This window comes from Xiphophorus hellerii, chromosome 12 (genome assembly GCF_003331165.1).
Source record: "Xiphophorus hellerii strain 12219 chromosome 12, Xiphophorus_hellerii-4.1, whole genome shotgun sequence".
NCBI lineage: Eukaryota > Metazoa > Chordata > Actinopteri > Cyprinodontiformes > Poeciliidae > Xiphophorus > Xiphophorus hellerii.
The window spans coordinates 21,421,835-21,445,046 of NC_045683.1; the positions used below are offsets into that span (position 1 = coordinate 21,421,835).

A 23,212-nucleotide genomic window follows, 5' to 3' on the forward strand; every position below is an offset into this window, starting at 1 on the left:
GAGTATAGTTAACAGTCATGTTCAAAACATTTGAGTATTGACCGATCACCGATCTTCCAAATTAATCTATCTTGCTAAAATAGATTAATAATATTAATGGTTCTTCCTAAATCAATAAAATTGGGTCTGATTTATCGGTGCACCCCTACATTCAGGTAGACTGTTGCAATGCTCAGTTGGTCTTTATAATCCCCCAATGGGGAAATTCGGGGAGCAGCAAAATGATGGGAAAGATTATGCATGTAAGTTTATACAAATGTGAAAATATGTAACCAGAAAGTAAGAATGACAAACTATCCCTAAGGGAAAATTTGAAATTGTTTATTTAAGAAGCACATTTGATGTTGATCTTTGTTCAGTTTTAATTACACCCAGGTGCTTTCAACTGTACTAGCCTGCTGGAGCTGTTCTTATAAACAATTGGCAACGCAAGAGATGATCTAGACACTTTGAAGCCACTGACAGTTATTGAAAATAACATATCAGACTTTTTTTTTCAGATTAACGTAAGCTTTTAGTGGCGAGTTAGTTAACTTAAGTACATTAAGTATACTGTTTTATACTGCTTAATTTATCTTTTTTTGTTTGTTTTTTCCACATTGTTTCAATAGACACCATTATTAGTTCTAAAATAATATTAGCGTATGGAAAAATGTGTCACTATGACCAGTGAAATAAAAAAAGCTATTCCAAAGAACAATCTTGCCACTCACAACATGGCGCCCGCACTGACGTATTTTTATTTCTACAGGCCGTGGGACTAATGCCCGTGTCTACTCTTCTACATCTATGTGCGACAGCGTGACATTTTTATTGACGTTTAGTTCAGCCAATCAGAAATTACTATTGAAACAAAAAGCTCAATCTGCATCTGCCGGGGCGTTCACTATGCAACTATGTTGCAACCTAACAGGTGACGTCATTGAAAACGCTTCTTATTGCACCAAAGTTTAAATCATAAATAAAGGTAACATTATTTACTAGTGCAGCAAAACCACAGGCTACATTGTTTATCTTAATATCTTTAATAAAAATGGTCAGCGTTTTGACCCCAAAACGTTTTGTCACGTACTTCTTACTGCTTCCGGGTTAAGCCTCTCAGTCGCTGGCATGCTTGTTGGATTTTTCAACCAAAAACAACATAGTTTAGCTAACGAGAAAATAAAATGAGCTCTCAGAAAGGAAATGTATCTCGCTCACGAGCTCAGAAGCATCAAAACAGCACTGCCTTCAAAAACGACAAGTACGGAGCGACTGCACAGGTGAAGGTACGTCTGTAGCCTTTTAACATTTGATTACTTTGATTGCCTGATATCTTGAAAATAAAGAAACCACATCATGTCTTCCTAAATTGCAATTCAGTGACCTTATTTATTTGATTGAAGAAAGAGTGAAAAAGTGGCTTTAATTGGTAAAGATCCATTTGAATGTAAAGTAAGCTCCTCTATCTAGAGACTAACCCTTAGCATTATGCTACCATCACCATGCTTCGCAGTTGGTCCAGTGTTTTAAGTCTAAAAACTCCAACAAGCACTCGTACTTCATTAGCTTCTGGTTTATGGTAGGTATAGACCTCTATGGCTCCTGATTATTTGAACCAATTTTATTTCCTCTAAGTGTGTCGGTTTGGATTAGATGGTACTTGCACACAGTCTGGTGTTCCAACAGGACAATAAACACACACCACACCTAGTTTAGGAAGGGATACAGAAACACAGAAGTCCAGGACTAACATAATCCAGAAACCAACAAAGGACCACAGTAATTGTGCAGTAATTTCACCCCAAAACAGAATGAGTTGTTAGAATGCATTTATTTAGATTAGCACTATGCATTACTATGTCTCATTCCAATATCCCCACATTGTCTCGTTGATGATTTTTAACTACAGAAGGCGAATTCAAAGATCCACGATGGACTGTGTCAACACTGTAAGGGTGTTCTTGAGTGGAAAGTCAAGTACAACAAATACAAGCCACTCACACAACCCAAAAAGTGGTGAGTATGTATTTTTAGGCCCCTCACTGATTTCTCAAAAATAAATAATTGAAAGGATTATTTTGTGTGACAATTATAATAGTAGAAATCTGGACTCACTCACTATTAATAAAGTTATGATAAAAGTTATTATTATTATTTCACGTGAAATTTTGATTGGATAGCGGTCCGGACTGTTTTCTGGTGAAGACGTTGAGCTGATCTGCCTTTTCTGAAGAAAAGTGTTGAAGCCCATTACCTGCTGGAAGGATCCATAAGCATGGGTGTTAATGATCAATAACCTTTGACCTTTTCTATTTGTAAATTCAATTTCTAAAGTGGGACTTTTTTTAAAGCGTGCTGATTCCACATTGTTAACAAAAGGTGGCCATCTAAATTTGGCCTGTCACAAAAACAGCAACACAAGACTTCAGGGATGCAACAGGCACATGTAATACACCATTTACACATTTCATTGTCATGTATGTGCAGAAAATCTTTTTTAACTTCAAAATTAATTGATAACAATCTGTTTTTTTTTTCTTTTACAGCATCAAGTGCTCTGAAAAGACAGTAAGGGATGCATATCACGTTGTCTGTAAGCCCTGTTCGCTTCAGCTTGAGATCTGTTGCAAGTGTGGGAAGAAAGAAGACATCATTATTCCGTGAGTCAATAAAGTCTTTCTGTGTTTTGATCTGACCTAAATTCTCTTTAGAAAAAAAACAAAAAAACAGGACAGTCTGCTCTGAAGACAGAAACGTCCTTCTTTTTTTACCCTTTGCCCTCATGACAGAGATGCATGGTAACATGGTAACAGTTTCACCGTAAGGCTGCCATCTTCTGGACAATAAGACACATTAAAGCTGATTGTGAGAAAATGACTGAATCAAAGTGGCTTGTAATTGTATATATGCATCTTAATTTCAGTTCCTACAAAAATATTTTTTGTTCTAAAATTTAGAAATTGTTTTTTTTTTCCCAGTATTTTCCAGATTTAAAAAAATTAAAAAATAAGCCCAGTCCTTATTTTCTGCTGCAAATGAGCAAAACAAAGAGATTAACTTCTGTTTCTGTCCCTGTTTAGGGTGAACTCACACTTAGACAAGAAGGAACAAGAAGACGAAGAGAAAAACAAAGGACTAAGGCGAGGGAAAGAAGAAGAAGAGGAGGATTTTGACTCTGATGACAATAATAATGATGATGATGATGATTTTGACAACCTTGAGGATGAACAAGATGATTTGGACAGAGACTTGAAACAGAAAAATTCACCAAAAAAATCTGAAAATTTTCCAGACGTGTCTTTGCTAAATGTTAAAGATTAATGTTTTTTTTTTTTTTTTCAATATTTAGACTGAATGAGGTTTTTGTCTTGGCCTCTAACAAGCTGAGCAACACATGAAAGAAAGAAGCTGGTTGTTGCAGGAAAACAGCCTGAAATCTACATTCATCTTTTCAGTATTTCCTTTTTTTTATTAAAACATTGTTTAGTTTAACTTACATTTTCAAATACCAACGAAATGGCAAAATCCTATACATTGAAAGACCCGGTTTCATTTTGTAGTTTGAAAATAACCAAATAAAGATTTTTCGCAGTTTATAATTAGATCTTTTTCAACTTTCTAGCCACAGGATTTTTTTTAGCAACCATCTATGAAAACATTATAATACAAAGCTAAAACTTTTTTTTCAGTAATTCTTGCCTACATTTGTCATACAGTACCTTCTTTCCATAAAACCTGTTTATTGCCATATCACTTTCCTGTGATTTTATGTTATAGGACAATAAAAATTAATGCAAAATTGTGAAACTGAAAGAATGTGATACATGGTCTCCAGCATCTTTTTGAAATAAAAAGTGTGAAAAGTGTGGTGTGTTGTCATTTCCCTTTACAATGACACCCAAAATCAAATCAAGCTCAACCAGCTGTTTTTAATGGAGCAAATTACCAAGATGTTTAGGTATGGTCACTATACTATCAACTATTTTGTTGCAAATAAACAACAGGGTCACAAGAAATGTGTTGAGAAACAAGGATTGACTCCCAAAGTTTTGAGAAGAAACAAATCGAAAACTACAAGGAATATACGTATGCCACCATATTTAAGACCTGGAACCGTACATAGAGCCCAGGAATGTAAGGTGTACTGGAAAAAGTCTGCATCTCTCTTAACATTTTATTAACTGAGTTGGAGCATTGCATTTGTTCAGTCATGAAATGAATCCTTAAAAGTACATCTTGCCTAATGATGGTGTGCATAGCAGTTTAAATGGGGACAGGACAGCTGGTCAGAGTTAAATGGCTGAAATAAAGGCTGTTATAGGCTGCAAAGGACTTGACATTTGGGAAAAGGTTAACTTTCCAAAAAAAAAAACTTCCAAGACCCTAACAATGGAACGGCTTTGATAAATATTCATGAGTGAGAATGGGACCAGTCAAAGCCCAGACCTAAATTCAATTGAGAATCTGTGGCGAAATGTCAAACAGGATTGCTCTAAATCTGACTGAGCTTGAGCTATTTTGTAAAGAAAAATGGGCAAAAATGTCAGTGTCTGGATGTGAGACTCTGGCGGAAACATACTCTGAAAGATCTGAGTCTATAATTGCAGCAAAGCATTGAAAGTATTTGATTATAAATGGAAAATAGTCTTTTTTTTTATGTGTCAATTTTTTTTTCAACCTCACAAATTATGTGCAACTTTGTGCCGGTGAGACACATATGGTCTCATTAGATTATACTGAGGTTTGTGGTTGTAATGTGACAAAATACACAAAAACTAATACAAATACTTTTGCAAGGCTCTGTAGCTTGTGTTAACACTCAAGGTAGTTCAATTCAAATATATTTTTTGTTGTACGATTCAAAAAATAGTTTTTTGTTTTTTTGGATCTCATCCAGGAACACAACATATAATTGTAACAGACTGAACACAGTTACTGGAATTCATTGAATAACATTAATTGTAATTGTTCTTACAGTCTACCATATTTTGACACTCAGTGCTCTTAGACATCTTTTCTGAATGCTTACCAAAAATAAACACATGTTCTCATTCATCATGTGGGCTTGGTAAATTAAAAAGTGATTTCTTCATCAGGGTACATCACTGAGACGAACATCGACATTAGTCATGGATCTCATGGGATGCACTTTTACTTACAGCCTGATGTCCTCACATGGTTCTCTGACACACTCATGACTGAAATCTTAATCTTACTGAAGACGACTGAAAAAGAAAAGTTTACTGGGGAACTTCCATGTGACAGATACTACACCAACCTTGAGCCTGAAGTTAAGAGAGCAAGATCCAGTATTGATCATTTTAGTCTATGAGTTAAGCTAAGATACAATTCTCAAAAACGTTGCGATCTAGTGCAGCTTAACAGTCTAAGCTTCTTTGTCATGAAACCGCACCAAATATGGTTAAGTAGCACTGCAAAAAAAAGGATAAAAAGAGGAACATATAATCTACTAATGACATACACCAAAATATCTGCAAGTGCAGTATTATAGTAATGAATGTCCTCTTTTGGCGATAGGCTAAACATATAGTGTAAATCACTTTTGATTTGTGATGTAAAAAAATTGCATGATAAATAATTTCAAGTCTCTTTTGTGTAATTTGAAATTATTCATGCACGAATAAACTAAAAAAAAATGTTTGAAGGAAAAGTTTGATAAAAAAGCAGCAATCACCTACCTGGGTAAGCGTGCACACTATTTAATCCAACACTTGGTTAAAGCAGACTTTGTTTAAATTTCAGCATTCAGTCTTCTAGAAAAGGATTACATCTATGAATTACAAGAGTTATCAATCAGACCAGGAAGACATCGCCCATCTTCAGGTGACTCCACAGATTTTATGCTGAATATAGTTCTGGAGTCTGGATTGTGGTTTAAGCCATTTCAAAACTTTAATTTCCCTCAGTAGTTTTTAAGCTTGCCCTTTCTTTAATTTTGGAGAAAACATCCAGTTTTTGTAATATCACTGTGCGTACTCCGCAGTTTCTAATATTACTAATAAACTAAGATTATTCTTTTCTGGGTTAAAAAAAAGTAATGTTAAAAAGTAATGTGTCATCCGATTTATCTTCCTGTTGCTTCGTTTTTAGAGAACTGTCGATTGTCACTTTTGTTGGTAACTTTACAGGAGTATCTGTCAACGAGGACATCACAGAAAAGTTATATAATTTATATTTTTTCAGTTTAAAACATGAAATGTATTTGTTGTATTGATTCATTCCTGACTGGTGACATTTCAAGCATTTAGTTTTGTTATTTTTGATATATATGGTTGACAGGTACATGAAACCCAGATATTCTGTTTCTCCGAATAGTAGTATTCCATACTAATAGACAATGATTGTTTGTAGAGAGTATTGAAAAGTATGTGGTGTGCAGTATATCCACTGAATATTTCGCTTGAATGTTTTTATTTATTTATTCTGCAGGGACTGCTGCAACGATGTGGCACAGTGGCTGTTGTGGAAAAAAAATTATCTAATCTCCAAATTGTTAATTTTACTAACACTCAGACATAACATTGCATGTTGATAAAACTAAAACATTACTTTACACCTAAATCTTTCATGGGTATGAATAATTTTGGGCTGAACTATGCAAGTTACTTCTTGCCCAACTTGCAAAAACGGAAATATGTTTTCATTGTCATATCCGCACTTATGACACTCGCTGATCACTGTATCTTATGATGAACAACGAATTCATGCTCGTACACACGCAAGCACCCACACCCACGCTGTCTTCTGATTGGCTGCGGATAGTCTCTGCGGTCAGGTGAATAAGGAGCGCCTCCTCGGGGCTGACGTGTGGGGCAGCCTATAAAACTCGATTTTTGCGGCAGGTGGCCTTCGTCGCCGCTCTGTTTGCACATTTAAGCTGCTCTGGTGGAAACATGGAAACTTCTGAGAAGTTTGACACTGATATTCGGTTCGTTTGCAGGGGAACATTTGTCCACTCGACCGCTGAGGAGGCTCTGCAGATCCTGGAGGATGCGCTTCTTGGAGTGGACTCAGAGGGAAAGGTTTCGTAGCTTTTAATACATCTTGAAATCTTATTTATTATGTTTACTGTTAAAAATGTATTTGATTTAAAGCTTGAACAAAATGTAAAATACACACTGTTAAAGAAAAATGGCTTTGCTCTTCAGAACTGGGGTGAAACGATCTTGTCATGTAAAAATCACCAAGATGAACTTGCCAAATTACATCAATATGAAAAGATGTCCAATTTTATTAAATTTTTAGAAGTACTCATTGAATGTAAGGACAGCTATTTCTTAATATTTTAACAGTTTGCTAATGGGTAGTTTTATCCATATATTCCGTCACAACCAGTTCTTCTTCCTGAATGTGTATGTATGTCCATATATGGGTATAAATCTCTTTAAATGGACAACTCTGCCTAGTAACTTTCAGTTCTTTGTGTGTCTTGATCAACATGTTTAAGGTTTAGAAATATATATTTATATATATTTGCATTAGCTTTACTGAAACTGCATAAACTACTTTAAAATGATCGTGATTCTCTTAACTCTCGCCTGATTCATATTTTTCCATCAGATTGCGTTCATTGGGGAAGGTAAAGACTTACAGAAACTGTCCGAGAACTTTGGATTTAGCCCATCTGCAGTGACGCAACTGCAACAACAGTGAGTAAAAGTGTAAATAACTCGTGATGCAAAACTATTCAGGGCAGTTAACAAAGTTTGCTGAAAATGAAAATGAAAAAATACATGAAAATTTAAGTATATGTGCAAAATTATTAATTTTGCAAAATTATTAATTTTGCATAGGCACCAGATGTTTTTTGGCATAAATGACACATTTTTACAGCTTGCTCATATTTTGCATATCTTGCAGTGAGTTCTTTATGCCTGGAATGATAGACACGCACATCCATGCATCCCAGTACAGCTATGCAGGCACAGCCCTGGATATGCCTCTACTGCAGTGGCTCAACACGTACACCTTTCCTGTGGAGTCACGCTTTCAGGACGTAGAGTTTGCGAAGAAGGTCTACACTCAAGTAGTGGTGAGTTGGCCTGCATATTTAATCATTTTTGTCAGAACCTGCTTTGTAAATAAAAGATAAGCAATGACCTTCGTGGCAACTGAACAACATCTTTTACATGTCCAAACTTGAGGTGGTTTATGAGGTGGGTGGTATGACTCACCACCCAGGGCATCATTCTGCTGGATGGTGGCAAAAACCAGAGTTATATCTGGTTTACGCACCTAAACATGCGCCACAGCTGATCTGTTGATTCTTATACAGCACGTTGTTAAAGCGCTGATTCAGAGTTTTAAAGGAATTTGGTTCAAAATTTGAACTGTTTGGACTGGACCAACATTAACTGGATTATACTACACTGAACAGAGATTAGGTGCAGATTAGAATTTTGCCAACACTTCTGTCTATGACTAAACAAAAAAGAAAAAAAATAATCTAATTATTTTTTGGCACTTGAAGCTCCTTAGCTGAAACCATATGTAATAATTAATACATAAAAAATTCTTAGTTGTAATTTGACATATTCATATTCATTGTTTACAAATGTGAAACCTTTACTCTATGCATGAAAACGAAACAGGAGCTCACCCTGGTTCTTGCCACCACTGAGTCAATTGCATAGGTTGCAAACTCTTTTTGATTTTGTATTTGTTGGTGAAGACAGCTAAGCGGTTTTCATAACAGAAAAACTGAAGTTGCACAGTAGTAACGTTATTATGTAATACTTGGACTTTCTTCTTAGAAAAGGACTTTAAGAAATGGAACAACCACTGCGTGCTACTTTGCCACCATACACACTGATGCGTCTCTTCTGCTTGGTCAGATTGCAAGTAAGGGGTAAAACACACATACACACACACACACACACACAAACACTTTAATGAAAAGCATTGTTTTAGAAAGAACTCATCTTTTTTAGTATTGTTTTTATCTAAGCTGTGGTATGTTGTTCTCATGAACAAGAGCAGCAGATAGTACGAAAACAAGAATAAAATATATCTGTTAAACTGCACACACTTGACGTCAGTTTTAACTTGAACTTGAAGCTGTTTAGGTCTGATAACATTTTGATATAAAATGGTGAGGGAGGGGCAAGCCACAAAAATATAATTTGTCCTCTGAACTGTCTTGTAAGACATTTGATGTGTCTCAGAGATCCGTCTCTCGCTACGTAATACGTCTCAGCTAACTTGTGTCACTGTCTTATGCAGAGCAACTTTAAAAAATGTGTGGTCAGATACTACAAGTTTCCACTTCTTTCTGCTACATGCACTATTCATATTTACTATTGAGTGAATGAAATAAAAAATAACATGACATGAAATGAAAGAAATGTGATCATCACATGTTTCTCTGGTTGTAAAGGACACATCACATTTTTACTTTCATTTACTTTGCATTTATTCTCCAGCTCAGGTGTCTTTGACAGCAGAATAGTCTTTCACCTTTATGCCTTGTTCTTATCATCTCATCTCACTGTATTGCACAATAGTGGACATATTCTGCAACACATGTGCAATGCTGCAAACGTACGGAATCAAGCACGGGTCAGGCAGCCTTAAGCCGTCATTTTATGTAAGCGGGGTCATTGAACCTTCGACTTTGTACTTTTGTGGCTAAACTGTATGTGAAGAATTGTCAGACATCAGCACTTATCTGTGGCTGGGCACATATCCATGTTCCAGGATTTTACAGCAATCAGTTAAATTCAGTTTATTTGGTTTCCTTTTAATTAGGCTGATTCAGTGTTATATTAAGAAGATACCATCTATACTATTAAAAGTATACTATATTTACTGTATCTGTCTGTTCGTAGATGTTTAAACATAAACCATTCCATGTTTTTTCATCATTGGATCTTGTCTATCCCACCTTTTCATAATAAGAGACACACAGATGTAATACATAGAATCGATTAAGTTCCACTTTGGGTCCCAGATCCAGGATTTTGTTTTCACCCTTGGTACAAGGTCAAACAATTATTGCCCTCCCTCTGTTTACATTTTTTTCTTCTGCAGTCCAGAAAACAGTGACTTCTTATCAGCTACAGATAGACCTGAGTGTTTTTACCAGTTGCCAGGTTGGGATAGTAGTAGTAAGTAGTATCTTGAGAGGTGTGGCTTGTTTTGATTATAATTAATTTGTTGTGATCCTTCCTTGATGACATAAGGATGAACATATTGAACAAGTTTGGACAGTTGGATCATCATCAGAGGATTGTTGTTATTTCTATTGAAACATGGTTGCCAAGAAACAGTCTTCAGTACTTAAGTAGTACTTGCTTTTAACATGTAAACACTGTTATTAAAGTACTTAAAATGACTCTTTCCCACTTCATCTTGTTCTGCAGTTAGCTTACTTGTGTATGTCTCCACATCTCATAAATAAAATGACCAGCAGGGAATAAACTAGTTCTTATTACTGGAGAAATACAAATTCGAAATATCCACTGTAAGCCTAATCTTGCTGCATAATAATAATAATACAAATGTGTAGTATACAAGTTATTTGGCTATAATAATAGCCAAATTGTTATAGAAATAAATCTATTATTGTCTCTCCACTCATACCAGATGACACTAATTAGGAAAGCTTTGAACAGCTGAAGATTGGAGTAAACTTTTAATTTTTCCGACGTGTTTCATCTGACTGATAGTGATATAAAATCATATTCAGTAAATTAGAATATGCATTCTGATGAGAACTTTTTCAGATTAAAGGTACTTTTTGAAAATACCAACTAGTATTACACTGGTAGGTAAAAAAACGCCCCTTTCACTAAGCCTACTTGTCCTGCATTGGTCTTATATAACATTGTATTCTTGATTATCATGTTTTCATTAGTTGTAGGCGCATAAAAGAATCATCATTAACAGAAATACCAGCTTTAAGACATCAGTCTATGTATAAGTAATCCATATACTATAATGTGTTTCACTTTGTGAACTGAGTTGCTAAAATGCATGAACTTTCAACAATATTTTAATTCATTGACTGTAATAATACTGGTAGTAATATTACTTGGTGTGGCCCAGCTAGAGCTCTGACCCGAGTGTGATAGAGAACCTGTGGAGGGATCTAAATATTAGGGTTATGGCAAAGATGCCTTTTAGTCTTAAAGACTTGAAACTCATCAAAATGCAAAATATAATCTAAATGTGAATATAAAAAGAATTTAACTGCTGCAAGGACATAAAAGATTTTTATATTCATATAAATAATCTTTAACCTGCCATAGTCATTTAAGATCAAAATCAAAAATATATTTTTAATTATCACTTACATGACTTTACTATCTTTGAGAGTTACCATCCTCTTTTCCTATCAGAAATAAATACCTTGGTTAAATGAAAGGAACTTACCATCTAAATCTTGCAGGAGTATGAATAATTTTGATCACAAAGGACTACAATCACTGCTGTTTATTATAATGTAATGTATTGTTCCCATTGCATTTGCAGATGACTTTGGCCAGCGTGCCTTAGTAGGGAAAGTGTGTATGGACAGAAACGACGCTGTGAAGTGTTACAGAGAAACCTCTGAAGAGTCTCAAGAAGAGACCTATCGGTGAGTGTGCTTATCAGTTCATTTACTGGACCTGGGAAACACCCAGTACACTTTTGAAATTTTATTTTATTTTATTTAGACTTATTTAGAATTAGGACTTAGAACTTATTAATGCAACCAAATTACAATTATCTATTGCAAATCAGCTTTTGCAATAGATTTGCAAAAGCTGATTTGCAAATCAGCATGTCCATGTTGGCATGCTGGCCTCAAATCATTGCTCATGGTTTCTATGTTCTCTGGTGCCTGCATGGGTTTTCTGTTCAGTACTGATTGTGTGTTTTTGTGTCTTGTCTCTGTCTTATCCTGTGATGGAAGCAGACAGAATCAAGATTTCTAAAGTGGAGAAATTCCCTGAGGGAGCCACTTTAGTTATAGCAGATTAATTCAACAAGGCAGTTTATGGTCTTTAATGAGTTGCTCCTCTCCTATTGTGGAACATTTTAAGCCTTGATGTCTTTGTAACAATGAGGTACTTCTACAGAAGTGGGCATTAACTTCTACACTTTTTTTTTTATTGTTTAATGTCAACTACAAATAACACTTTATTTTACAAAGAAAGTGCATCCTATTCTGGTTTAGAGGCAGATTGTATTTTTCATAACAGCTATGTTAGCCAAACAGTGTTTGTCTCACACTTATCTCAACGTAGCTACACAATGAACTGTAAACAATATGTGTTGCACCTATTTATTTGATGATGCATGTTTTTTTTTTCTTTTCTCTCGAAAGTTTCATCAAAGAACTACTGAACAAAAAGGTAGGATCATGTGAAAGAGTTATTAAGAAACTGGTCAGCGCTGTTGTCTAACTTTACTGTTTTTGGGCTCGGGTTGGTTGGTGGTCCTAACAGTACCCCCTGGTGAAGCCAGTGGTCACTCCACGTTTTGCACCGTCCTGCACAGAGGCCTTGCTTGCTAAGCTGGGAGAAATTGCCAAGAATAACAAGCTGCATATTCAAGTGAGTTAACAGTGGCAACCTGATCACAGATGATTTCTACTGCAGAACCTAAAATGATTATTTATTTATTTATTTCAGAGTCACATCAGTGAAAATCTTGAGGAAGTGAAGTTGGTGAAGGAGCTGTTCCCCAATTCGGAGTCTTACACAGACATCTATCACAAATGCAACCTTCTCACAGACAAGGTAAGAGCGCAGTCTCATTCACCAAACACTTGGTAAAATGTGAATGCTTGCACAAAATCAGATTAACTGTTCCTGATGCCTTGCAGACTATTATGGCCCATGGCTGCCACCTCAGTGATGAAGAGTTGGTTCTGTTCAGGAAAACAGGAGCTGCTTTAGCCCACTGTCCCAATTCAAACATCTCGTAAGTTTTTACTCAGAACCAAGATAAGGTCAGAAATGTTCAGAACACAGATTTTATCTTAAAATTAGGACAGTAAGACATGCAATATTATTATTTAATCATTGAAACTGAATAAACTGATTCCAATGCATTCCAGGAAATAGACAGATGGCTGTAAAAAGGCCAAAGAGACAGTCCACACAAAAAATAAGTTATTATTACAGTTGGTGATCTCTCTGTTTAACCAGGTTGTGCAGTGGAGTGCTGAATGTGCGCAATGTCCTGAATCACAAAGTGAAGCTGGGGCTGGGTACAGGTGAGTGAAAATGCTCGACAACAATATAAAGTCTGAGCAGGTATGCAGGTCAACTCAGTGTTAAAAAAGGGAACATTTCAGAGTTTCTTTGATGTCCGTCAAAAGTTAAATGAAGTTGCCTTGTCCAAGATACATGTCAGTGAATGCTTGCATCCTTCTCTGTTTGTCTGCCATCAGATATGGCAGGAGGCTATTCACCTTCCATCCTTGATGCTGTGCGAAGATCCCTGGACTCGTCCAAAGTCCTCACCATCCAGGACCCAGAACACAAAACACTCAGCTTTGAGGAGGTCTTCAGACTGGCCACACTGGGAGGGAGTCAAGGTGGCCAGCACACAAATAGTTATTTGGCAACAGTTGTATCTATAGATATAGACCCTCTACATTGACTTACAAAACTTGTATGGTGGCATACTGTTGGTTTTTCTGTTTGCAGCGTTGTCCCTGGATGAGCGAACAGGAAACTTTAAGGTGGGAAAGGACTTTGATGCCTTGAGAGTTAATGTGGCTGCTCCAGGCGGACCCATCGACCTAATCCAAAATGAGAAACCACAGGTAATGGAGTGATGTCCACGTATGTTGACATATGAAGTGCTCAAAAGCAGAAACTCTATCTTAAGTATAACAGCAATCTGTAATCATTGGCTTTCAGATTCTTTTGGAGAAGTTCTTGAATTTGGGTGAGCTTCAGCTTCTTTATGTATTTAGTCACTTCTCTTTATTTTAGTCTCTCAATTCTCATATGCTTCTCTCTTCCCTAACATGTCCTTTGGCAGGTGATGATCGAAACATTGTGCAGGTGTTTGTAGCTGGGAAGAAGGTGGTGCCTTTCAGTGAGCCATGAACAGACAGGACTTTGTCCTTCCTCACATTGGTGTGAAAGAAACAAAAACACACACTATGGCTGCTTCATCTATGTTTTTGCACAAAAGTAGATTAATGGGAGTAAAATATGGTAGAAACAGGGATATTTTTAATATGCATATTTTAGGACAGAGTATGTGATTAAGTTCATCATTCTTTAGCCTGGATGCTGGACTTTTGATTGGGAAGCAAGGGATATATTAAACAGGAGGAAGTTTGTACAGATAACTGTTACTAATAATTAGCCAGTGTATTTTCTTTGTTTGGTACTTTTGCACCTTCGCCATGTAGTAAATTACTCTCACTGAAAAAAAATAAATCCATCCTTATTGCCTTACAGCTTAATTTATTTTTGCCTTACCATATCAGAGGAAGTGATAACATAGGACTTGGTGCTTTTTATGGTGCAAGTACTGCAGTAGTTTGATGATACCATTTTCATAGACTTCCTGTAGAAAAAGTCTTTGTGAGGCGAAGGCTAAATTGTGCTATAATGGACACTCCAACTAATTCAATGATTCCAGCATTTAAAGCTGCAGAGGTGCAGGGATTGTATTTTAATGTGTCCTTGATACTTCTCTTTTGATTTTGTAGTGTTAAAGAGAAAATAGAAATGTTTTCAAGCACTCTTTTCTAACATGTCAAGGAATCCAAATCGTCCTCATGGCCTTATCACACAACTGTTTGTGATTTTTATCCTAAATCTAATCAAAAATGTTAAAAATGTTTGGTGTGAAGATGTTTGATTCAAGGGAATGTATTGATAAAGGATTCTTTTTTTTGTATTTTCTAATATTTTTACATGCATTTTTAATTATTAGGGAATTAGACTATATGCACTTTTCTTTTTAACAGTATTTAAGTCAAGTTTGCTTTTTACTGAAGAAGTTGCTAATTTAATCTTCACGCAAGACAGTCTGAGGTGAGAAGGTCACACTTTGTGCTGTTTTTGATCTGTTACACAGGATAAAATATAAATAAAGGAAGTCACAGAGGCTGTTTTGATTGTATTTTTTATGATGATTGGCTGCTGTGGTCTATTACAATTAGAACAGAAGCTTTGTGTACTGTGTTGTCTGATACACATGGAGAGGGCTCTGTTATGAATGAATCTGTGTACTGAACCTATTGAACCTATCATTGGTTTTATTAATAATTCAAATCTTATTCACAATGTCCATCCATCCATTTATTTTCTGTATACCTTTGTCCCTAGTGGGGACAGGATGGGTGCTGGTGCCTATCTCCAGCTAATGTTCCGGGCGAAAGACTGGGTTCACCCTGGACAGGTCGCTAGTCTGTCGCAGGGCAACACAGAGACAGACAGAAAAAACAGCCATGCACACACACACTCACACCTATAGAGAATTTAGAGAGAGACCAATTAACCTGACAGTCATGTTTTTGGACTGTGGGAGGAAGCCGGAGTACCTGGAGAGAACCCACGCATGCACAGGGAGAACATGCAAACTCCATGCAGAAAGACCCCGGGCCGGGAATCGAACCCAGGTTGTATAACAGATTGTGGCTTGTACCCCTTGAAGCTGCAACGCAACAGTGCTACCAACTGCGCCACTGTGCAGCCTTTATCCACAATGTATTCTATAATAATAATAATAGTATACTTACAAGTGCCTTATTTACAGCTGCAAAAACAAAAAAAAGGGGGAAAGATGTAATACAAGCCCAGCTACTAGAGGGCAACAAAGGTTGTTCAGTTCAATACTGCCCCACTCTGGTTTAAACCTATGGTTCAGATTGTTTGAATTGGTGTCCTGTGAGATAGTTAGCAGTAGTCAGTACCTTACTTGCAGAAGACAGACGTTTTATCAAAGAAAAAACTGAAGATTTATCTTATTTGGGGAAGGTTAGCTTCACTAAACAAAGTAATTTTCAGTCACAGTCAAACTTAGAAATGTCATGCCGATGTGAGCCAGTGCTTTGTGAGCTAATGGCAATCTTCTTTTCCACTTGAATAGTATGAGAATGCTTGGAGGAGGTTGGACTTAAACTTCAACCATTCCTTTGTTACTTCTAAAGGATAGATTGGACTTCCTCATTATTTTTTTTTCTGAGGAAATAAGAGAATTTACAAGAAGTTCATTTTCCTGGATGTAGAGGGACATCTAATCCTTGAGAGATTGATGCATTTGAAAAACAAAAAACTATAAATATTTAGTTAGGCTGAATTAAATATTTGACTAAATGAGCAATGAATCATTCTGGCGTCTAGTTAAAGGTGTGTCCCTTCCAAGTCAATATATAATTGTTCCCATGTGAATAGCCTATTGTGGAGATTGTTCCTGTCCTCTAGATAAAATTGGCCTATGTTTCTATTTATATAATTGTGATACAAAAAAAAAATCATACAAAAGCGAATGAATGGCTTTTGTGGCTTATTTCTAAAAATAAAGCAGTCTGGTTTTTTGCCTATTTGTTGCAGATTCTCATCTCTCAGTTTCTCTTTTCAATCTGTTTTTTTCATTATCTCAATGACTTAATGACATTTACACATAGCTGATCATGAGACACAGACTACTGATGCAAGTCAGTAAGAAAATGAGACCTAGTTTTATCTGCCTTCATGAGCTGTGTTTCGCAGTAAGTAAAGCAGTAATAGTTGAGGGCCGCTCATAAAAATATATCATTATTTATTTAGTCGTTTATGTCTTGAAGAAAGAACAGTCTTGTTTGCACTTACTTTTATGTCCTCAATAAGGAACAGAAAGTTTTAGGAGGTCTTTTTCAGGAAGTGTGATTGCTTAATAATGTGGGAAGGATTGAGACCTGTTACCAAAGGTTTTTTAGCTTGTCAATGGTCTCTAGAAAAATCATTTTCATATCCATGGGTCCTATTGCTCGCCCTGACTGAAAGATGAGATTTATGATGTGAAAACAGTTAGCAACCACCAAGTCAAACAAAAATGCTGTGGATGAAGAACGTTTTTTATTCCACAATGCGCTGAACAGCAGATCTAGCAAGTTTTCACTCGTGAGTTCTGTGTGTTCATTTCCAGCAACTACAATGTTTTCCTTTAGATACATGATATTATGATAAATCTTTATTTATGCTTTCTGTGTTTTTCTTTTTTTTATTTCACTCAGTAAAATGGGCACAAGAAGTAAACGCCTGCTTTATGTATATTCAGTGGTCGCAGTTCTTCTATAATCAGCAGTTCTCGAACAGTTCGGTTGTGTGTGCTTTCTCACATGTCTACGATGTTTAAATCGGTGTTATTCACAATTTAGACGGCGAAGTGCCAACATGTCATAAATCTGACTTATTTTGAATGTCGTTGGAAATACCTGCGACCTTTGAACGTATCAGATACTACAGTGGGGACTTTAAGCCCTGCGTAATGTCTTACAGGCTTAAATTGGGCTACTGTGAACCACTGGCTGATCCTCAGCGAAAGTTTTAACAGATTTAATGTTTATGTGTAATGTAGAACTGAAACCATAATCATTGTTTGAGAGACTGCATTGTTTTATTTGCATCCACCTGGAGGGAGAGCTCCCGCGAGACTAAACTCAGGTAAATGTTGCTCAAATGCCCTGAATGCTCAAATGTAATCAGGAAGTGACTTTAAAAATGCTTGTATGATCTTCGTTCTCGCCTCCATTCTTCACTTTTCCAGATTTCAAGCACTGTTAGATCTGGAAGGTATGTGTCCTTTGACCTCAACACATCTTTTGACCTTTTTCTCCCCGCCCCTCATTACCCGGGCTAAAATATTATTAAAGGCGATCACTGATGATTAATATTTATGTTTGTATTTAGTTATGGTTTTGATAACCTTATTTAGTGTTTAAGGCAGAATAATACTTTTGCATACTTTAGTTTTAGTTCCATGTTATCCGTGGTGTGTTTTTTACATAAATTATTTTTGAACACACTGAAAATACTAACTCATATTGGAAGTAAAGTGTGATTTTATGCATAAGGATTTCACAAAAGTTGTTAAAAATCGCTCTGAAGATGGAAATTGCTCAGATTTGTGTGCATTTGGGTTAGTGACATCACAAGAGGCAAAAGAATCAAAAATGATCAGCTGCCGATTAGAAATTATAATGGCAGACGATGATTAATTAAGGTTCAGTCTTATGTGCTTAACCCAAAGATTGACTCTTAAATATAAGACTCTAAATCAAGTCTGGCTGTTACAATGACCTTACATGCCATCAAGTGCTGCAGAAGCCTGTTCATAACCCACTTATTCAGGTCAGGGGTGTGGCAGAAGAGAAACACCTAAAACATGGAGGGCAGTGGTCCCTGAGGCCCAGAATTGAGAACCATTGCCTTAAACTGATACATAATTTCCAAGCACTGTAGCTCTCCATACACTCTGAACTTATATTACTTTGGTAAGTTTTCTCTCTTCTTCCCTCTGTTGTTGACAGGTATGATAGCGACAATATTGGCTGTTTGGGAGGTCCATTCATGGTGGGGCTTAGTGGTTCGTAGTCATCAGCCAATGGATTAATGACTTAAAATGATTACTGAAACTCCGATACTTAAATGTGTCCGTTTCAGCCTGCCTCTTCACAAAGCATTTTCTTGTTAATTGTTGCTTTATGTGGAATAAATGAACTTATTCCATATGGGTGTTCGAATATGGTAAACACGTTTGAAGGATGACTTTGAATAAAATCGAATCAAATCGAATTCACAAATAACTTATCTATTCCAAAGGGAAATTAAATATTGTAACTCATTAATTCAAATCCTTCAAAAAGTTATTCTAGATAGTGATGGGAAAGGTCTCTTGTAGCAGTCTGTATTACAGTGAATTTGAAGAAGCCTCTGACTGAAGGCACTCTGTTTTCCCAAGTCAGTCTCATGAAGAAGATGGTCAGAGTTGTCCATAGTTTTCTTGATTTTATGAAGAATACTTCTTTGCGTCATTATCTCCAGAGGTTCGAAACCTGCAAACATAAGACGAAATAGGTAAAATGGAAATCCATATGCTCAAAAGAACTCTGATCAGCTGTCTTATGTGATGTCAGATGTGAGTGGAAATGTAGATTTTTATCTTGATTGAATAACTACTTACTGCAAAACAACAAACCAAATAGAAAAACTGTGTATGACATTGTATTTAGTAGGTGACCAAATATTAAAAAAAAAAAGAAACAGATTGATTTAGAGAGAAATCCTACTGGTGGCTTTAAACCTAGTTAGTTACAGTAATGAACCAATTTGTATGAAAAAAATCTGTTTAGAAAAACTAAACACCATTTAATGTTTATCGTGTTTTCTCATGTAGAAAGCTTTGTTCATGTGCAGAAGCGTTCAGTGTCTCCTGCAGCTCGGACACTAGCTGAAAGCCCATCATGCCTCTGTTTCGGGCTTTGGATGAACAGGCAGAGGCAAAGGCTCGGCCCAGGCGGAGGGGCCTGAGGAACACCAAGGCCACTGGAAGCTGCTGGAGGATGCGTGATGATGACCGGGTCCTTTCTCTGACACGCCTCTGCCTGTTGAGCCTCGCTGACAATATGAAGGACCTGTGGGTGAAAGACTATGCTGACAACTATCTTGATCATTATTCATTCAGATACATCATGGGGCCTTTCAACCTACTACGTGAGTTTGCGTGTGTGTGTCAGTGTTAATTGGTCACAGACCAAATAATACAAAATAAAAATGTGTAATGCTTCTTTTGTTCTAGCACAGCATAGCACAGTAAGGTGGAATGCTATGCAATGCATCACCTTATCACCAATATCCATTTTTCAAAGCAAAGCAGAATCAGAAACTGAAAAATGTGCTGCAGAAAGTTTGCTTAACCTTCTTTACATCCTTCCTTAATACATAAGGTATTAAGGAAGAAAAACATTATTCTTTGCCTTATCACAATTGTATTAATAAGCTTAACAATCTTATATGTAAACTAGTTTATCCTAGTAGCTTTTTTCTTGACTTATCAACAAACATGTCTCATTTCACTGGGATGTTCTCTTGTCTTTCCTATTGTAAACAAATAGTCAGAGAAATGGCACTAAAATAGTACTGTAAAAAATGGCAGATATTTTCTATGTCTCTGATTGAAAATAATTTACTATAATATCACGGACCTGTGTCTGTAATCACAGCTGGTGAACTGGTGGAGGAGTTGACGTGGCTGCTGTCCAATAGAAAGCAGCTGTCTCGGGCAGCGCTCCACCTCCTGCTGGTCCCCCACCTCCAGGGTCTGTCCCTAGAGAGGTGTCCTGGCTTGGTGACCCCGGCATTGTGTGCTCACATTGCTGCCCGCTGCCAGGTAAGATCCAATAATTTTATTTTATCCTAATTCTATCCTCTTCTTTTTACATAACATACTAATCTTTACACCTACACATGTGGACTTGGTTTATTTCAATGATAAACATCAAGTATATCTTTCATATTCGTAAGTTGTATATTGTTTGAAAAGATAATTAAGTTTTAATTAGGTTTAAATTTAAGGTAATTAAGCTTCACTAGGAACGATATGCCATAGAGCATAAGCACCAGAATAACACTGTAACATAGGAGGTCCTGCCAACAGCCATCAACATCTATAATGACTTTCTGATCAAACTCTAATTATCAGATTCTTCGGTGTGTCCTTTGTCTGGATTAATTTGAAAAGTAAATGGGATTGTATGAATGCATACTGTTCTTTTAGATATTTCTTTAAAAGAAATGGGTTTTGTTTTTCTCTCAGGGTCTGCGGAGTCTGGACCTGTCTGGAGCACAGCAGCTACCTCCAAAGGCCCTCTGTGAAACCATGTCCAGTCTACCTGCTGTGCGGTCGCTGTCCTTGGCCGGCATGCCTTGTGACAGGAGTGTGATCCAAACGGTTGCACGCCACTGCCGTTTGCTGCAGCACCTCGACGTGTCCCGCTGTCACCTCCTCTCCCCTGCTGCTCTGCTTCCTCTCGGCGGTGTGGTTTTGAGGCCATCCTCGTCCTCCTTTTCTTCAACCTCATCTCCTCTCCCGCTCAGCAGCCTGTTGGCTCTGGATATTGGGTTTGGGGAACAGAAAGAAGACTCTACCGTGGCAGCAGCCTATCTCCTTCTCTCTCTGCCTTGCTTGAAAAGAGTGGCCTTGGAGGGCCTTGGACCAGCCTGCTTTCTCATCGAGCAGAGGGAGTTCAGCCAGGCAGATGAATTTGCTGACAGGGAAGGTGTTTCCAGCCTGCACCTCGTGTGGAGGGAAAGGCTGCTCGGGCAGAGCTCGGAAAGTTGGATGACGATGAGAGGGGAAGAATCTACTGATAATGGAGAGGTGGAGAGCCCATTATTGGAGGAGGACGGCTGTGACACTGAAGAAGATTTAATCAAAGATGAGTGGCCTTTTTGCTTACAAATCCAAACAGAGGATAGGATGCAGAATTTGTCCCAGTCAGGCCTGATCCTGCAGCTCAAAGACGTTAAAGGTGTAACCTCTGAATCTCTGAGGAGTTTAGGAAATTTGTGTCCAGGTTTAAACTCTTTATCCATGAACATAGGCAAACGGGGGCCACTATTAACTGCTGATCTCCAGACGTGGTCAGGCCAGCTGCTCAATCTTTCATTTATTTACTCTGGCCCAGTGGTAGATCTTCTTCCTGCCTTGCAAGTCGCAGGTTGCTCACTGATCTCTCTGACGTTGGAGGGGGTGAAAACCAGCACTGACACCCCACTACTGGAGCTCATCAGAGTCTGTCCCAGACTCAGAGACCTCCTTATCTCTGCTGAGCCTCCTGCTACACCACAGTACGAAACTAATGACAATCAGCAGGATGATCAAGATCTCCCAAAGCTGCCAAATCTCCGCTCTCTCAAGCTCAGGTAATTTCAACTTTGAATCCCTGCTCTCAATTTGTGCCTGTTTCTAACCACATCAAATCATGTCATGACAAAGCTGCAATACACTTTACAGCCAGACACAGAAACAGTGTGTTGATGACATAATGGAAAACATAGAAAGATAGAAATATCTTAGCTATGTTTTTTTGTTTTCTTGGAATTGTTACCAAGTGTAATGCTGTTCTCAAAAATTGTCCAGGCAATAGTAGCTAACAGGACTTCTTGTGGCAATCATACAACAATGACAAAGCACCCTTGAGGAAATGTTGATGAAGTCACTGCAGTACTTTGGTTCAGATATTTTGATTGTACGCAGCAGTACAATTTCAGGCTCATACTAAGAATTAAAAAAGTGAGTAGAACTACCAAGGCAACCAATAATACTAATTATTTTCTTCTGCTGCTTTTGTCTCTCGAATCTCTGAAGTTTCTCCTATGAGCACAACCAAATGAAGCCCTTGATGTACTGGATGTCCCTAAAAGAAGTGATCAGGTGTCTCCTGATTGGCTCTCCTTTACTCGAGAATCTCTCTTTGATCTCCTTGCCGTGCCCTTTAAACTGCGTCATACAGGACACCCTGCGTAGTGTGAATCTGGATGTGAATCCCAATGCAGATTCCTCTGGCTTACCGCCACCGCCACTTGGAAGGATCGAGCATATTGATCTGCTGCGAACAGATGTGCAGATGAGCACTGTGAAGAGCGTGATGCAACTGAGCAAGAGGCTCAAGTACGTGGATGTAAGTTACTGCTGGCGGATCAGTCAGCGTGAGTGGCTAAACTGCAAGAAGTTCAGACAAGTCGAAGTTGTCTGGGTGTAATAAAAAGAGGGGAGGATTTTAACACTAAGGCGTCTTATAGGGAATCAAAATACACTTTTACATGTTAAATTGTATATTTATCATAGTCTCTTTGGATAATTTATGTTTGTTTTTTGTAACAGACTGATCTTTTTAATTCACTATTATGGAAAGTTGTATTTTAATAACCAATTTATATTAACTTTACCCTCTGAATATACTTGTGATGCGACTGAAAACAAACATGTAAAGTGTTTGAGAAATCATGTGGAAATCACCATATTTTTTTCTTTTTATGAAACTGACAATAAATTCACATTGGATTGAAAGCAACAATAACTTATTTTTTGTTTCATTTATATTTTTAGTTTTATTTTAGTTTTTATCAATAAAAACAACATTCCAGGAGTCACTGGTTGCAGTACATTGCAGTAACAAACTACTATGACACTATGACTTATTTAGAGACAGAAACCCAGAACCTGAAATGGGTATAATTGAAACCCTAATGAGGTACAGCACTCCATA

The 23,212-nt window shown here is 37.2% G+C and overlaps 3 protein-coding genes across 8 annotated transcripts; all 3 read left to right on the top strand.

Moving 5' to 3' along the window:
• Positions 1-947: 947 nt before the first annotated feature.
• On the top strand, positions 948-3,848 carry c12h9orf85 (chromosome 12 C9orf85 homolog). The gene is made up of 4 exons (XM_032577477.1): positions 948-1,268; positions 1,892-1,998; positions 2,529-2,642; positions 3,063-3,848. Exons 1-4 carry the CDS (start codon positions 1,167-1,169, stop codon positions 3,301-3,303), a joined length of 564 nt encoding a protein of 187 aa, XP_032433368.1. The 5' UTR covers positions 948-1,166; the 3' UTR covers positions 3,304-3,848.
• Positions 3,849-6,803: 2,955 nt separating this feature from the next.
• On the top strand, positions 6,804-15,066 carry gda (guanine deaminase). The gene is made up of 14 exons (XM_032579504.1): positions 6,804-7,025; positions 7,564-7,652; positions 7,864-8,035; positions 8,757-8,844; positions 11,476-11,581; positions 12,314-12,341; positions 12,435-12,542; positions 12,621-12,728; positions 12,815-12,912; positions 13,140-13,207; positions 13,385-13,531; positions 13,644-13,762; positions 13,860-13,887; positions 13,984-15,066. The coding sequence occupies exons 1-14, from the start codon at positions 6,897-6,899 to the stop codon at positions 14,049-14,051; spliced, it is 1,356 nt and encodes a 451-aa protein (XP_032435395.1). The 5' UTR covers positions 6,804-6,896; the 3' UTR covers positions 14,052-15,066.
• Positions 15,067-15,616: 550 nt separating this feature from the next.
• LOC116730339 (uncharacterized) lies at positions 15,617-23,023 on the top strand. Of its 6 annotated transcripts, none has more exons than XM_032579475.1 (6): positions 15,617-17,606; positions 17,710-17,735; positions 19,359-19,655; positions 20,165-20,331; positions 20,758-21,866; positions 22,312-23,023. In XM_032579475.1, exons 3-6 carry the CDS (start codon positions 19,406-19,408, stop codon positions 22,703-22,705), a joined length of 1,920 nt encoding a protein of 639 aa, XP_032435366.1. In that variant the 5' UTR covers positions 15,617-17,606; positions 17,710-17,735; positions 19,359-19,405; the 3' UTR covers positions 22,706-23,023. The 6 variants fall into 6 exon arrangements, with proteins under 6 accessions (XP_032435366.1, XP_032435368.1, XP_032435363.1 ...); XM_032579477.1 differs by having other exon boundaries at positions 19,369-19,655; XM_032579472.1 differs by having other exon boundaries at positions 15,618-17,606; positions 17,710-19,655.
• Positions 23,024-23,212: the final 189 nt, after the last annotated feature.

Bases quoted from the DNA above. Each gene is read 5' to 3' on its own strand.
- LOC116730339 (XM_032579475.1), top strand. From the start codon at position 19,406: ATGCCTCTGTTTCGGGCTTTGGATGAACAGGCAGAGGCAAAGGCTCGG. The intron at 19,656-20,164 runs GTGAGTTTGCGT...CTGTAATCACAG, and splicing joins GGGGCCTTTCAACCTACTAC to CTGGTGAACTGGTGGAGGAG. The intron at 21,867-22,311 runs GTAATTTCAACT...GAATCTCTGAAG, and splicing joins CTCCGCTCTCTCAAGCTCAG to TTTCTCCTATGAGCACAACC.
- gda (XM_032579504.1), top strand. From the start codon at position 6,897: ATGGAAACTTCTGAGAAGTTTGACACTGATATTCGGTTCGTTTGCAGG. The intron at 13,532-13,643 runs GTGGCCAGCACA...TTCTGTTTGCAG, and splicing joins CACACTGGGAGGGAGTCAAG to CGTTGTCCCTGGATGAGCGA. The intron at 13,763-13,859 runs GTAATGGAGTGA...ATTGGCTTTCAG, and splicing joins TCCAAAATGAGAAACCACAG to ATTCTTTTGGAGAAGTTCTT.
- c12h9orf85 (XM_032577477.1), top strand. From the start codon at position 1,167: ATGAGCTCTCAGAAAGGAAATGTATCTCGCTCACGAGCTCAGAAGCAT. The intron at 1,999-2,528 runs GTGAGTATGTAT...TTTCTTTTACAG, and splicing joins CTCACACAACCCAAAAAGTG to CATCAAGTGCTCTGAAAAGA. The intron at 2,643-3,062 runs GTGAGTCAATAA...GTCCCTGTTTAG, and splicing joins AAAGAAGACATCATTATTCC to GGTGAACTCACACTTAGACA.